General features: G+C 39.8%; 1 protein-coding gene across 1 annotated transcript in view; it reads right to left on the bottom strand.

The window, feature by feature from the left end:
• Positions 1-2,058: 2,058 nt before the first annotated feature.
• Positions 2,059-16,531, bottom strand: part of LOC126484647 (uncharacterized) — a 64,955-nt gene continuing 50,482 nt past the window's right edge. The window contains exons 3-5 of the mRNA XM_050108237.1: positions 10,877-10,944; positions 4,492-4,702; positions 2,059-3,486 (exon numbers count right to left, since the gene is read on the bottom strand). Coding sequence (XP_049964194.1) covers positions 2,797-3,486; positions 4,492-4,702; positions 10,877-10,944 — 969 coding nt within the window. The 3' untranslated portion in view covers positions 2,059-2,796. The remainder of the gene's footprint in view (positions 3,487-4,491; positions 4,703-10,876; positions 10,945-16,531) is intronic.

The following is a 16,531-nucleotide window of genomic DNA, read 5'->3' as shown; positions in this document are numbered from 1 at the left end:
CAGCAACGTTAAATCAAACTTTGATTCTGTTTCCTTTCAATCATATTGCCCCCCCCCTCCCCCCCCTCATAAATATCACTTTGCTATGTCACCTGATAGACAAGTAACAGCCATTTGTGCCACCAGATCCGAAAATTTTCATAGCTATTCTAACATTTGATGCAGCCATACTACACACATTTGTTGTAGCTTTTAAGCTACAAAAAGTTTTAATATCTCAGGAACATGACAGGTACTTTATTTGATTACTAGCTCACAAACACAGCATTGCCCAGGAATTCATTTTGCCAATTCTCTGTTAGAAACAGAAGCAAAAAATGAACTATGTTTGCAGTGCAAAGTTTCTGTATGTTGGGCACAGCTGCTTTGTGTGTCCACAATGCAATTCTGTAAATGTCTCTACGGCAACTGCTCTTCATAGCGCAATAGACAGCTATTGCTTTTGCCACAGCCATTTGCATTTTGTAGTTGAAAGCTTTCAAAAGTATAAGGCATTTTCTGAAGTTGACTCAACTGTGGGGCTGTCTTAGTGGTAAAGGAAAGAAATGTATTAAAGCTTAACAGATGATGAGGCTTCTTTTTTTCACACATCTCAGCATTTATGATGTCATCTCTCTTGAACTATATGTTGTAAAATGATATATTTCTGTAGCTACATTCATCAGCATATGTGGACGCTGCCTGTTAAATATGTTGTGAATAGAGTTAGTAGCAAAGAAGTAATAAATTTAAATGCCATGCACAATGCAGCAGTTTTTCATGCATCTCAGCTTTTATGATGTCATACCTCCTGATCTACATGTGGTACCATGCTATAATTTTTTAGGTATATTAGGCAGTATATGTGAATACTGCTTGCAAAATTTGTTATGAATAGTGTTAGTAGTACAGAAGTAATAAATTTAGATGTCATGCATGACATGGCAGTTTTTGTCAGATTACATTGTTTACAACATAATATCTCCTGAACTATGATGGGTAGATGGTTCTTACTCACAAAGTTATTATTGCCATATAGTACGCGATATGTGAACCACGTTTTGCTGAAATTGGTTCAGTGGTTTAGGAGGAGATGTGGAACATACAAACATTTTTATAATATGTACAATTAACAATCCACCTCTGTCACAATTTATTTACAAACCTGTTCTGATGAGAACAATTTTAAATAACCTTAATTCACAAATAAAACAATTCTTTGCTGTGAAATTTGTCTATAAATTTCACTTGTAGTTTGATGGTTCCATTTAACATCTGCTGACAATGGTGTAAGCAGACAAACAGAGTACAGTGGGTGCAAACACAGTGAAGCATTGTATTTTGTACTTCAACTGGAGCTACATGTGTGTGAATTACAGGCAGATTTTGGTGTTGCTGTTCACATATATCACAACACAATGAACAGTACATTAAAATCTGCCATGCAGATTGATGGATATACCAAAAAAGGGGGGGGGGGGGTATTGCAGTGCCTCACCTCTATTACTTTTATAAGAACAAGAAGAGAAGGAAAGTTGCTATTCACCATATAGCAGAAATGCTGAGTTGCAGATAAGCACAACAAAAGACTCACAATTATAGTTTTCGGCCATTAAAGCCATTGTCAACAACAGACACACACATATGCATACACACTCACGCAAATGCTACTCAGACACATGACTGCAATCTCAGGCAACTGAAGCCACACTACGAGCAGCAGCACCAGTGCATGATGGGAGTGGTGACTGGGTGGGGGTAAGGAGGAGGCTGGGATGGGGAGGGGGAGGGATTTATGGTGGAGGTGGCAGACAGTGAATTGCTGCAGGTTAGACAGAGGACATGGGAGAAGTGGGGAGGGGGGCAGGGGAGTAGCATAAAAGGAGAGAAATAAAGAGGCTGGATGTGGTGGTGGAATGACGGCTGTGTAGTGTTGGAATGGGAATAGGGAAGGGGCTGGATGGGTAAGGACAATGACTATTTTCCCCTCCCCACCTCTCCCGTGCCCTCCGTCTAACCTGCAGCACTTCACTGTCCGCCACCCCCATCATAAATCCGTCCCCCACCCCACCCCAGCGTCCTCCTTACCCCCACTCAGTCATCACTCCCATCATGCACTGGTGCTGCTGCTCGCTGGTTTCAGTTGCCTGAGACTGCAGTCATGTGAGTTGCATTTGCTTGAGTGTGTGTGCGAATGTGTGTCTATTGTTGACAAAGGCTTTAATGGCTGAAAGCTATAATTGAGTCTTTTTGTTGTGCCTATCTGCGACTCAGCATTTCCACTATATGGTGGGTAGCAACTTTTCTTCTCATAATATTGTTACATTCTATCCTGGATTTTCCATTGCTTGATTTTATAAGAACAGCATGAAATTGAAGTCTGTATGTGTCTCAATCATGCAAGGTAACATGGGACAATGTCCTAGATAGCCTCACTGGAAAGTACAGGTTGTCACCATTGTGAACCAAAATACATTGCCAAAAAATGGTTCTGTTAAATAGAAAAAAAAGCAACTGCACATTTTGAGTGTAACAAGATGTGATACAAATTATTGCTCATTGGTGATACATGGTCATAATGGACAAAGACTAGTAAACTTATTTTCTTCTAGATGTGTTGAACTATCACCCAGGACTATGCTTCTTAAAATAGTAATTTGAAACTGTGATAAATTAACACATTGACTGCCATATGCACTGTGATGGATATTTCACCACCAGTCCAGGCCTTGGTGTCATGCATAAAGGCTCTGTTGTGGTCACCGGTGGCTACATGGCAGGCAAAGTGTTGAAGGCTGAAACAGGTTTCCTTATATATTAAATATGTCCATTTTCTATAGCATATTTTACATTATCTGCTAGTCGCTTGATAGTTTGCTTATTTGTTAATGGTGGAAACTTCCAAATTTCATGAAATGGAATAAATTCTTCTCCTTCCATTAAGCTGGGTTTTGGCTTGTCCTGGTCATCCAGTGTGCTCTCTGCCACTGCTTCCAATGACATAATGAATCCAAAAGTTGAGAATTGTTTTACCTCAGCTTCAAATATTTTGTATGGGTAAACAACTTGTGGATCAGATCCCAAATCTTGAATCATCTCAGAAAGACTTTGGTGATAAGTTTTAAGTAAATCTGAGATATTTGACTCTCTTAATTCCTTGGATGTGCTTGAATACAGAAAGAATGAGAGATCACATACTGGATTTGCCCACCGTGACATTTGAAAATCAATTATACGAACATCTTTTAAATGTTGATCATCAGAACCATCATACAGGAATAAAAAATTTGGACCCCATGTATCTCCATTCAGAACTACAGAGTGAGGTTTGTCTGGCTTAACCAGATCAATGGCTTTATCATAGACTGCACTTTCACAGAATTCTCTCATCTTTTGTTCATATACGCTGTCAGGATATTCTAAGGAAACTGCCTGCATAGAATAATTTAGTACATTTTTCATCATTCCTTGGTACCACTCTCGTTGTGCTTCACTGTAGAGCACTTCCTGTAATAAAGGAATTTGCTATTAAACATTGCTAACTTACTTATATAATATTTAAGAATAATTAAAAAAACTAACAAGGCAAATACAAAATATACAATTTGCTCCCAGAATGGTTCATGGTGGAAGGAGGAGGGGTTCAATGTCACAAATCCATGGATAAACTTTTTAAGCAGGATTAAGGGAAAAGGCTACACAAATCAGGAGCTGGGGCCTTATTTACACATCAATTAAAAATACAAAAACTTGCAAATCTCAGACAAATGGTATGATAGTTTTCATCTATGGTCAGGCAGTAGACAACACATATATTTAGCAAAATGAGTCACCTTTTTACAAAATGCTGATCCTGTAAATTACATCACAAGAATTTGGAGTGGCCATCTTCAGCTATGCTGCCAGTTCATTCAGCAATCTTTGTCAAGAAGATAGGTGACAACAAGTTACACTGTTAAAGCAACATGAAACTGAGATGTTTATCAGGCAAATCCTGAAGAGATAAATCCCATCTGCAAGAAAGACTTTAGACTTGTGACAATCATGTCAAGTTATACTGACTTAAACTTCTGAAACAGAGTCAGTTAAAAATAACCAACAAATTAATGAAAATGAAGTTTTCTATGAATGCAAAAGAACAATTGTGTGATAATTATTTTTCAAGCTTTCAAAGCCGTACTTGGTATGTATTTCTGAGAAAAGTAGAGAGAGAGGGATGGAGAGAGAGAGAGAGAGAGAGAGAGAGAGAGAGAGAGAGAGAGAGAGAGAGAGAGAGAGAGAGATTAGTTAGTTGTAATCAAGGATTTTACATTTTATTCATAAGCTGAAGAGTTTTCGGTATTTTCATTTGTGACTATTCTCTACTCACTACCACCTGCATTTGCTGAGTACTGATATTCCTCTTATATGTATTAAGATTAATCCAGTGGTAAAGTATCAGTTTTCTACAATGTATGTGGCACATTCCAGAATTTGATCCATTGCTTAATTTTCAGCAAGTACTGGTGTTACCTCCAAATTGGCAGCAGCGGTTCTGAATTCTTCCAGTTCCTGGTCTTTCATAGCAAATGAAAGAGCATGGAACTTAGCCATGCATTTCAAAACTTCTGCACAATGTTCAAAGTTATATGTGTCTTGTCCTTTTGCCGGCTGGAAACCAAACACACTCAGGTCTTCCAAAACAATGAAGTCATGATCACCATCTGTAAATGCCTTATAGCACCTGTTAAATTGGAATTTAGTATCAGAGAATTAAAAAAGTAAGTTTTATAGCATTAAACCCATGAGCAATTGAATTAGAAATAGCTGTTATACAGGAGAGCACTTCTGCCACTATGACAAATAGAGCTGTCCAGGATGTCATACAAGTGGAATTTCAGTGAGACATTCGAATGCAGTGTAAGGAAGATCCATGACAAGCCACCATATGACTGCAACCAGACAGTAGTTGTCCATTTCATGGTAATGCACTCTATTCCTGAGGTCATGCAGACACTATGCTAGCCATGTGCCATCTTGTCAAGAGTGTATCATAATTTTGGAAAGATTGCTACTGCTAGAGCCAGGTGCAGTGGACAATAATGTGTTCTTGGCATTGGGTTGCCAATGTTTATGATATATACTGTAACAGCATATAGATGTACCACAGTGCAGCTCATCATTTACTAGTTCATTGCTGGACAACACGAAGTGTGCCTTAGCCTGCCAACATCACAGGTCTCAGGAATTAACATTAACATAGGAACACAACCAATGGATGCTCAAGGTGTGGTGAAAGTATACTGGGACTGATGGACCACTGTATATGCTGTACTTGAATACTGATGATCTGTAATGGATCTGTATTTCATAGTACTGATAAGGGAAAGGCAGCAGATCCAAAGAAGAGAAGCACACTTTGTTACAGGTTCATTTAGTAAGCCCAAAAGTGTCACAGAAATGATCAACTAACTCCAGTGGCAGACACTGCAAGAGAGGCATTCTGCATCATTGTAGAATTTATTGTTAAAGTCCTGAAAGTGTATGTTCCTAGAAGAGCCAATAAATATATTGCTTCCTACTACATATATCTCACAAAAATATTATGAAGATAAAATAAGAGAGATTCAAAGCCACACTGTGGGTTGCCAGTAATTTCTTCCCAAAGAACTATTTGCAATTGGAACAGAAAACAGGAGGAAGTGACAATGGTACACCAGGTGCCTCTACCACATTCTGCAACGTGATTGTGGAGCACAGCTGTGAATGTAAATGTACACTCCTGGAAATTGAAATAAGAACACCGTGAATTCATTGTCCCTGGAAGGGGAAACTTTATTGACACATTCCTGGGGTCAGATACATCACATGATCACACCGACAGAACCACAGGCACATAGACACAGGCAACATAGCATGCACAATGTCGGCACTAGTACAGTGTATATCCACCTTTCGCAGCAATGCAGGCTGCTATTCTCCCATGGAGACGATCGTAGAGATGCTGGATGTAGTCCTGTGGAACGGCTTGCCATGCCATTTCCACCTGGCGCCTCAGTTGGACCAGCGTGAGACGACTCTTCATCCAGTCCCAAACATGCTCAATGGGGGACAGATCCGGAGATCTTGCTGGCCAGGGTAGTTGACTTACACATTCTAGAGCACGTTGGGTGGCACGGGATACATGCGGACGTGCATTGTCCTGTTGGAACAGCAAGTTCCCTTGCCGGTCTAGGAATGGTAGAACGATGGGTTCGATGACGGTTTGGATGTACCGTGCACTATTCAGTGTCCCCTCGACGATCACCAGTGGTGTACGGCCAGTGTAGGAGATCGCTCCCAACACCATGATGCCGGGTGTTGGCCCTGTGTGCCTTGGTCGTATGCAGTCCTGATTGTGGCGCTCACCTGCACGGCGCCAAACGCGCATACGACCATCATTGGCACCAAGGCAGAAGCGACTCTCATCGCTGAAGACGACACGTCTCCATTCGTCCCTCCATTCACGCCTGTCGCGACACCACTGGAGGCCGGCTGCACGATGTTGGGGCGTGAGCGGAAGACGGCCTAACGGTGTGCGGGACCGTAGCCCAGCTTCATGGAGACGGTTGCGAATGGTCCTCGCCGATACCCCAGGAGCAACAGTGTCCCTAATTTGCTGGGAAGTGGCGGTGCGGTCCCCTACGGCACTGCGTAGGATCCTACGGTCTTGGCGTGCATCCGTGCGTCGCTGCGGTCCGGTCCCAGGTCGGCGGGCACATGCACCTTCCGCCGACCACTGGCGACAACATCGATGTACTGTGGAGACCTCACGCCCCACGTGTTGAGCAATTCGGCGGTACGTCCACCCGGCCTCCCGCATGCCCACTATACGCCCTCGCACAAAGTCCGTCAACTGCACATACGGTTCACGTCCACGCTGTCGCGGCATGCTACCAGTGTTAAAGACTGCGATGGAGCTCCGTATGCCACGGCAAACTGGCTGACACTGACGGCGGCGGTGCACAAATGCTGCGCAGCTAGCGCCATTCGACGGCCAACACTGCGGTTCCTGGTGTGTCCGCCGTGCCGTGCGTGTGATCATTGCTTGTACAGCCCTCACGCAGTGTCCGGAGCAAGTATGGTGGGTCTGACACACCGGTGTCAATGTGTTCCTTTTTCCATTTCCAGGAGTGTATATGCAATGGCAGGCCATGTTTACGTAACAAACAACATGACAGACTCTACCTATATATGGCTTTAAGTACTATGGGACTTAACATCTGAGGTCATCAGTCCCCTAGTCTTAGAACTACTTAAACCTAACTAACCTAAGGGCATCACACTCATCCATGCCTGAGGCAGGATTTGAACCTGCAACTGTAGCAGCAGCGTGGTTCCGGAGTCAAGCACCTAGAACCACTTGGCCACCGCGCTGGATCATGACAGAATACATCAACTTGCCAACAGGACACAATCCAGGCAACTGGAGGTATTCTTCTGTGGGAGATGTTTAAACAGGAGACTCCAGAAAAACTGCCACCATGCCTCACTAGCAAAAGATAACATACTGGCAAATGGAGGTACTCTCCTGTGAGGGATATTTACACAGGATGAAATGTGGGCTCTGATACAACTGCCACCATGCCTTGCTAAAATACCAGGACATACTATTTTATAATGCATAGCTATTTGCTCAGCAAAAACACCTGTAACTTCAGCAAGACAATGCACCACTTCATTCTTCATAATCTGTGTCAGAATGATTGAAGGAACACTCTTGAGACATGAGAGTGCTTGAGTGCCCTCTCTAGGTCACACAACCTCAGTCTTATGGAACACATCTACATCTACATGTATATTCTGCAAACCACTATGAAGTGCATGGCAGAGGGCACTGAAAAATTATCTGGACTGTGTCAGTCAGTAATGTCCACCGATATAAAGTACAACACAGTTTGGCAGCCCCTTGTGGTCATATCATCTCAGTAGCATAAGAAATGTTTAAAAACAGTCCATAGCCCACGCTCATTTTGTGAGGGAGGAGTAAGAACTACAATAATACTAAAACTAAAATGCTATAATGACATACACCTATGAAATAGTTAACCAAAATAATATTCTCGCAAACTCTACAGCAATATGTAATAGTCCTGTCACATCTATGTGCACCAAGCGTTGTGTCACAGTGGTTAGCACACTGGACTCCCATGTGAAAGGATGATGGTTCAGATCCTTTTCCGAATACAAAGTTTACTTAATAGGCATAATCCTATAGAGGCCAGAGGTGGTAGGCCTCTGTGGTGGTTGGTGGAACTGGGATGCAGCTTCAAACATGAAATAAAATTTGGAACATCAATAAAATATTAATGGATTACTTTTGATAATCCTACAGGCTAGGTAGAGTGTAAATTTCTATTTATATTGTATGTAAGGTCATTAAAGTACTACATGGTTCCAAGACACTTTGCTGGGGCACACCTGAAGTTACTTCTACATCTGTTGATGACTCTCCATCCATAGGTACATGATGTGTCCTCCTCACAAAGAAATCCTCAATCTAGTCTCAAATTCTCACCTGACATCATATATGACCATACTTTTGATAACAAGCCAGAGAGTCAAATGCCTTTCAGAAGTCAAGAATGAGTGCATCTATCTGACTGCCTTAATTCCTGGCTTGCAGGATGCAATGTAAGAAAAGAGTGTGTTGGATTTCACACAATTTCTATTTCCAGAAACCCAAACTGTTAGAATGGAGGACATAAATCAGTTCGAGATACCTCATTACATTTGAACTCAGATTCTTCAGCTAATGGATGGCAAGGGGATTGGTTGATAATTTTGTGGATCATTTCTGCTGACCTTCCTGTAGATGGGTGTGACTGTGCTTTTTTTCAACCACTGGGCACAACTTTTTGTTTGACGGATCTTACACTATCAAGTGAAAAGTGTTTGTCTTGGCAGCAGCTTCCATGAATTTCCATGCTTTTGATTTATGAATGGCAGCTAAGTCATCACATATTAGGGTGCCTCTCCTTTGGTTTCAGTGTCTTGTGTTCATACCACAGTGTTTCACCACTGACATCAGTGCAAAAGGTAGGTTTGCATATTTCAGTTGCTCATGAGTGTGTATTTCAGCACAAAAATAAATTTTGTTTTCTTAAAATAATATTTTATTTGGTCTAAAGGAGCTATATGTTGTTTTAAAGCACAACCCTGGCAATGTTGTAGATGACATGACTTCCACTGCAGTTCATCATTTATCTGTAAACTATGCTTTTTAAGTTACAATCATACTTGTGTTGGCAAATGATCTGAGATGTCAGGTTTTGGAACTAAAGGTTCCCCAGTCAGGAGCTAAGAAATTTAGATGTGCAGAATAGTAGTACAATTCTGGTAAACATAGCACCAGAAGAACTAAATGATCACAGTCCAGATATGTATAAAAGATAACAGAGAAAGAGGGGAAACATCAAAAGAACTTGGTAAATGAATTTAGTTTTTCTTTATGAAGAACAAGAAAGATATGCACACATGCATTTGGGTATTATCCTGCATGACAACTTTCTTTTAGTAACCCACAGCTACAGAAAGCATTGTGTGGCCTTCTAACAAAAGAGGCAATTATTTGTATAACTTTTTTTCAGATTGTTTGTTTTCATGACCTCAGCCACCATAGATACTTTATTTATTTATTTTACTGAACTAATAGTTTCCAGGACAGATATTAAATTAATAATCCCATCGTTGTTGAAGAGCCAGACTATGATGTCCCTCTTTATTTGAATTTGCTATCTGACTATAGGGCTGTGCCAACAAATACAAATTTAATTACCATGATGATTTGCAAAAGAGAATTGGGTCATTTTCACCATGTTTTTGATCAATGTTGTACTGCCTTTCCATTCAACAGCCACAGCACTAATTTTGCCACAGTGTTTCTTGTGACAACAGTACCCCAGACAGCAGGCCTGTATTTCTGAACTGCAACTAATATTAAAGCAGTATTTACTGGACTCATACATATCACTGTAAGTAACTGTGCTCTATTCTTATGAGCTCTTAGATACCGCCAGATATTAGGTTGTTTTGTATAGCACCTGCTAATTTAAAAGTAGTGGGAAAGGTGGCATTATCAACACAACAGATCATTACATATGCTACACAAGAAAAAAGTAAAGAAAAGAAGATGAGGTACTAAAGATGAAATTATTGTTAGCTTAGGCATGGTGAATGACATAATTATGAGGAAGGTGTAACCCACTGCACTGAAAAAATAAAAGTGTATTCTCTATAAATAAAAGAATGGGTAGCAGACACTAATTATGTACTATGTAGTCTATTTGTGGTTGTTATGAGTTATGGATGGAGAAATGTAAAAGTATATCATTAGATAATGTGTGACAGATGCATCATTTTAGAAACTCCTTTGCTGTGCTGCTTTAACAGACACAGTTGGACTCTGTCAAAGTATCAATTTATGTTTGATGTAAGTGTTTTTATGAAGCAAAGTCCAGGAAATGTAAATATTAACTAAAAAAGAAATTTTCATCTTTTTCTGATTACTTTGTAATGAAAATTGTTGGATCTCATACTGTTTATCAGCATAAATATTAAGAATGTAGTAGTAGGTAAACACTGGCTATTCAGCTGAACAACAGTACCAGTAGCCTTTGCTGCCTTCCTGCAAATTTTGTTGTATCCATTTTTATTTGCATAAATACAAATAGTACATAGCAGATTAATCATGGATAACTTTTAATACAGCACAGAGAAGTACTTTTTGACAGCCACTTTTGTTATTGATTTATATTTTGGCTCAATCTATACTGCTGAAGGTTCTCCTTCCTGATGCGACCTACAGAACACAATCAATCACTTGTTTTTCCTAACAATGTTCACTTCTGTTCAGTGTAAATCATGTCTTCAAACTCACCTTGGAATTTGTGTAAAGGGATTTTTTGGCTTTTTCTTCTTCTGGAATGCCATCAACTTCTCAAATACCTGAAATGTAAAATGAAAGTTATTGACAGTTGCTGCATGTAAAAAGAAGTTATACTTGTAGATATTAGATCTTCTAATCTGGTGGATTCTGAATGGGGCAAAATTCAGCATGGACTTCCCCAGGGATCTGTCCTTGGACCCTTGCTGTTTTTAATATATGTCAATGATTTACCCCTGTCCATTAATAAAAATTGTGAATTCACAATGTTTGCTGATGATACAAGTATTGTAGTAGATGGTAAGTCTACTGCTGATCTGGAGACTGATGTGAATGATATAATCAGAGAAGTTACAGCTTGGTTTTCAATTAATTCTCTTTCAGTTAATATCAAAAAAACTAATTTTATACAGTTCCACACAAAAAATAAAACTCTAGAAAATATAGTAATTGCTCATGACAACCAGGAACTAGAACAGGTGCACTCCACTAAATTCCTGGGGGTTCACATTGACATTAGGCTCAACTGGGAACAGCATGTGTCCCTTACTCTAAAAAGGCTTTCATCAGCAACTTATGCTCTAAGAATCATTACTCATTTTGGGGACATCAAACATTTTAAAATCGGCTTACTATGGGTACTTTAACTCATTAATGAGTTACGGAATACTATTCTGGGGTAATTCACCAGCCTCAAAAAAAATCTTAACTGCTCAGAAGAGAGCAGTCAGAATCATGTGTGGGGTTCCTCCACGAACCTCATGTAGAAAACTTTTCACTCAGTTAGGTATTCTGACCAAAACATGTCAGTACATATACTCTCTGATGAATGTAGTTAATAAAGACTATGCTCAGTATGAAACAAATTGTTCATACCATATCTACAATACTAGAGGTAAAGATGATCTACATGTTGAACTAACTAATTTATCACAAACAGACACATACATACACACAAAATTCAAGCTTTCACAACAAACTGTTGCCTCATCAGGAAAGAGGGAAGGAGAAGGAAAGACGAAAGGAAGTGGGTTTTAAGGGAGAGGGTAAGGAGTCATTCCAATCCCGGGAGCGGAAAGACTTACCTTAGGGGGAAAAAAGGAAGGGTATACACTCGCGCACACACACACACACATATCCATCCACACATATACAGGCACAGTAACAAGCCATAATGGAGCATCCTGGGTGGTTGTGTTTAGGGACTATAGGATGCATGTAGGAGGTAGGCGTGTGGGGAATTGTAGGGGTGAGCAGACAGATGGACTCTGAGGAGAGGTACTGGGATGGGCCTAAGGATTTGAGGAGAGACTGGAGGTCCTGCTGGATTTCTGGAATGGGGTCACTGTGTCAAGGTCACTGTATCAGACAGCCGGCAGAGACCTTCTGCCAGGTAATCCTTGCGGTACAAAACAACAATGATGGAGGCTTTGTCTGTAGGTAGGATTATAAGGTTGGAATCAGTTTTTAGATGGTGGACTGTGGTTCTTTCCGTGGATGTAACATTAGTTTGCATGTTGAGGAATTTGGGGAATGATGGCAAGGCAAGATTCGAGATTAAGAAATTCTGGAAAGTTAACAGGGAGTGATTTGGGGGCAGTGGGGGTGGATCACAGTTGGATGGAGGAGTGAACTCAGTGAGGCAAGGTTCAACATTGGTCTTTGGTTGAGTCTGATCAGTAGTGTTGGTGGTGAAAAAGTGTTTCCACTATAGGGAATGGGAGGAGGATAGAAAGTCTTTAACAAGTCTTGCATGATTGTATTTGGGAGTTAAATAATGTAGGTGGTGGTGTGTTTGTGTCTGTTGGTAGTAGTTTATCTTGAAGTGAAGTTGAAATAGATAGTTCCTGCAAATTACTATGGGTAGAGGTTATACTCAACAGCCGTACCAAAATAATAATTGGCTCCTTCTACCGACCCCTGACTCAGATGATATAATAGCTGAACCGTTCAAAGAAAATTTGAATTCATTACAAATAAGTACCCCACTCATACAGTTATAATTGGTGGAGACTTCAATCTACCCTCAATTTGTTGGCGAAAATACACAGTCAAAGCCGGTGAAAGACAGGAAACATCTTCCAAAATTGTACTAAATGCTTTCTCTGAGAATTACTTTGAACAATTAGTTCATGAGCCCACACAAATTGTAAATGTTTGTGAAAACACACCTGATCTCTTAGCCACACATAATCCTGATCTAATAGAGAGCGTCATGACTGATATAGGGATTAGTGAACACAAGGTCTTGTAGCAAGGCTCAAAACCATATCAACTGAAACCACTAAAAATAAACGCAAAATATATCTATCTAAAACAGCAGATAAAAATTTGTTTGATGTCTTCCTAAGAGAGAGTCTCCAATCCTTCCAAACTAATTATGTAAGTGTAGACCAGATATGGCTCAAATTCAAAGATACAGTATCGACAGCAATAGATAGATTCATACTGAATAAGTTAATAAGAGATGGGACTGATCCACCATGGTACACAAAACACGTCAGAACACTGTTGCAAAAAAAAAAAAAAAAAAAAAGCATGGCAAATTCAGATCAACGCAAAATCCCCAACACTGGCTAAGTTTCATGGAAGCTCAAAATTTAGTGCATATGTCAATGCGAGATGCTTTTAATAGTTCCCACAATGAAACATTGTCTCAAAATATGGTAGAAAACCCAAAGAGATTCTGGTTGTATGTAAAGTACACCAGTGGCAAAAAACAGTCAATACCGTTACTGTGCGATAGCGATGGAAATGTTACCGATGATGGTGCCACTAAAGTGGAGTTACTAAATACAGTTTTCCGTAATTCCTTCATGAAATAAGACAAAGTAAATATTCCAGAATTTGAAACCAGAACAGCTGTTAGCATGAGTGACATAAAACTATATATCTTAGGTGTTGCAAAAGAACTGAAATCACTTAAGAAAGGCAAATCTTCCAGTCCAGATGGTATACCAATCAGGTTTCTTTCAGAGTATACAGACACAATAGCACCTTTCTTAGCAATCATATACAACCGCTCAGTTGACAAAAGGTCTGTTCCTAAAGACTGGAAAGTAGCACAGGTCACACCAATATTCAAGAAAGGAAATAAGAGTAACCCATTGAATTACAGACCCATATCACTGACCTCAGTTTGCAGTAGGATTTTGGAGCATATACTGTACACGAACATTATGAATCACCTTGAAAAAAAGAAAAAAAATGACTTATTGACACACAACCAACATGGATTGATAAAATATCATTCTCGTGCAACACAGCTAGCTAGCTCTTTATTCCTATGAAGTAATGATCGCTGTCGACAAGGGATCTCAGATCAATTCCATATTCCTAGATTTCCAGAAGGCTTTTGATAGTGTTCTGCACAGGCGACTCTTAATCAGATTGCATGCATGTGGAGTATTGTCTCAGTTGTGTGACAGGATTTGTGATTTCCTCTCAAAGAGGTCACAGTTCATAGTGATAGACAGTAAATCATTGAGTAGAACAGAAGTCATATCTGGCATTCCGCAAGGTAGTGTCATGGGCCCTCTGCTGTTCCTGATTTACATAAAAGATCTAGGTGATAATTTGAGCAGCCCCCTTAGATTGTTTGCAGATGACACTGTAATTTACCATCTAGTAAAATCATCAGATGATCAATTCTAATTACAAAATGATCTAGAGAGAATTTCTGTATGGTGTGAAAAGTGGCAATTGGCACTAAACAAAGAAAAGTGTGAGGCCATCCACATGGGTACTATAAATCGCACAAATCTAAGGGCTGTCAATTCGACTAAATACCTAGGAATTACAATTACAAGCAACTTAAATTGGAAAGACCACATAGATTGTGAGGAAGGCGAAACAAAGACTACGCTTTGTTGGCAGAACACTTAGAAGATGCGACAAACCCACTAAAGAGACAGCCTACTTGTCCGTCCTCTGCTGGACTATTGCTGCACGGTATGGGATCCTTACCAGATGGGATTGACGGAGGACATCAAAAGAGTGCAAGGAAGGGCAGCTGTTTCGTGTTATCGCGCAATAGGGGTGAGAGTGTCACTGACATGATACACGAGTTGGGGTGGTAGTCACTGAAATAAAGATGGTTTTCTTTGCAGTGAGATCTATTTACGAAATTTCAATCACCAACTTTCTCTTCCGAATGCAAAAATATTTTGTTGACACCCACCTACGTAGGGAGAAATGACCATCATAATGAAATAAGAGAAATCAGAGCTCGAACGGAAAGATTTAAGTGGTCCTTTTTTGCACGCGCCATTCGAGAATGGAACAGTAGAGAAGTAGTATGAAAATGGTGCGAGGAACCATCTGCCAAGCACTTCAGTGTGAATTGCAGAGTAACCATTTGGATTTGGATGTGGATGGAGCTGAATTCATAAGAGCTCTGGATTCTGTCTTGGGAAGCAAAGTGAATTCAAAATTAATTGTGTATGTTCACGACATTATAGTCACTGAAAAACTTTGGGAACAACATTTGGCTCTGTTAAGAGATGTGTTTTGAAAATTGGAATCAGGAGGTATGACTCAAAGTAGGTAATTGTAAATTTGTTGTGGAAGAAGTTAAATTTTTAGGATATGTTATATCCCAAATTGGAATTTCACCTGATAAAGAGAAACTTGATGCTATTGCTAATTTTCCTCTGCCTCGCAATAAAAAACAGTTTAAATCATTTTGTGGGTTAACTGGATTTTATAGAAAATTTTACAGTAGCCAAACTTTGAATGCTCATTGCTTGTGTGAACTTTTGAAGAAGAATACCTTTTGGGATTGGAATCAGGAGTGTCAGGATGCTTTCGATGAGATCAAAGTCAGATATTGTTCAGACCAGATTTGTATCTTCCTTTTTGTATTATGACGGACAGTAGTGATGGATTCAGTGCTCATTTATTTCAGGCGGTTGAAGTTGATGGTGTTATTGAACATAGATCTCTTGCGTTTGCTAGTAGAGTATTACAGAAACATGAAAAGATATGCACTGTAACTGAGAAAGAACTTTTGGCTGTACATAGGGCATTCAACAAATTTAAAAATTATTTACTAGGTCAAAAAGTTATTATTTACACTGATCGCAAAGCATTATGTTATCCTCAGATGTGTAAGCTGTGCCATAACAGAATTAATCATTGGGCCTTGTTTTTAGAGCAATTCAATTATGAAATCAGACACATTAAGGGCACAGATAATGTAGTTGCTGATTCTTTGTCTAGGCTACCTTTAGGAAGTGAATCATCTAACAACTTTGGAGAAGGTGAAAAAGAGTACTTGAGAGGTATGAAAGAGGAAAAAGAGATCTTGAAAATTTGCAAAGACATCCATAGGTATCAAAATCATAATCAAAATTGGAAATTGGTTAAGAGCACATTGGGTAAGAAAGGAGGAGAAAAGACAAAACAGTATTCTAAGGTACACAAGGGTTATTTTATTCAGGAGACATAAGACTGACTCAGGGGATTGGAAACTATGTTGGCCAGAACAGTGTATTGATACTTTAATTACTATGCACATGAGGGTTTTGGTCATTGCGGATCAACCAAATGCCCACAAAAGATTCAGGAAAACATCTATTTTTATAACATAGGCAGGAGAATCAAGAAGAAAATTGCCAGCTGTGACAGAAGTCAAAGAGTGAAGGTACG

Source organism: Schistocerca serialis, chromosome 6, assembly GCF_023864345.2.
Source record: "Schistocerca serialis cubense isolate TAMUIC-IGC-003099 chromosome 6, iqSchSeri2.2, whole genome shotgun sequence".
Taxonomy (NCBI): domain Eukaryota; kingdom Metazoa; phylum Arthropoda; class Insecta; order Orthoptera; family Acrididae; genus Schistocerca; species Schistocerca serialis.
This window is presented reverse-complemented; position numbering and strand designations above follow the sequence as displayed.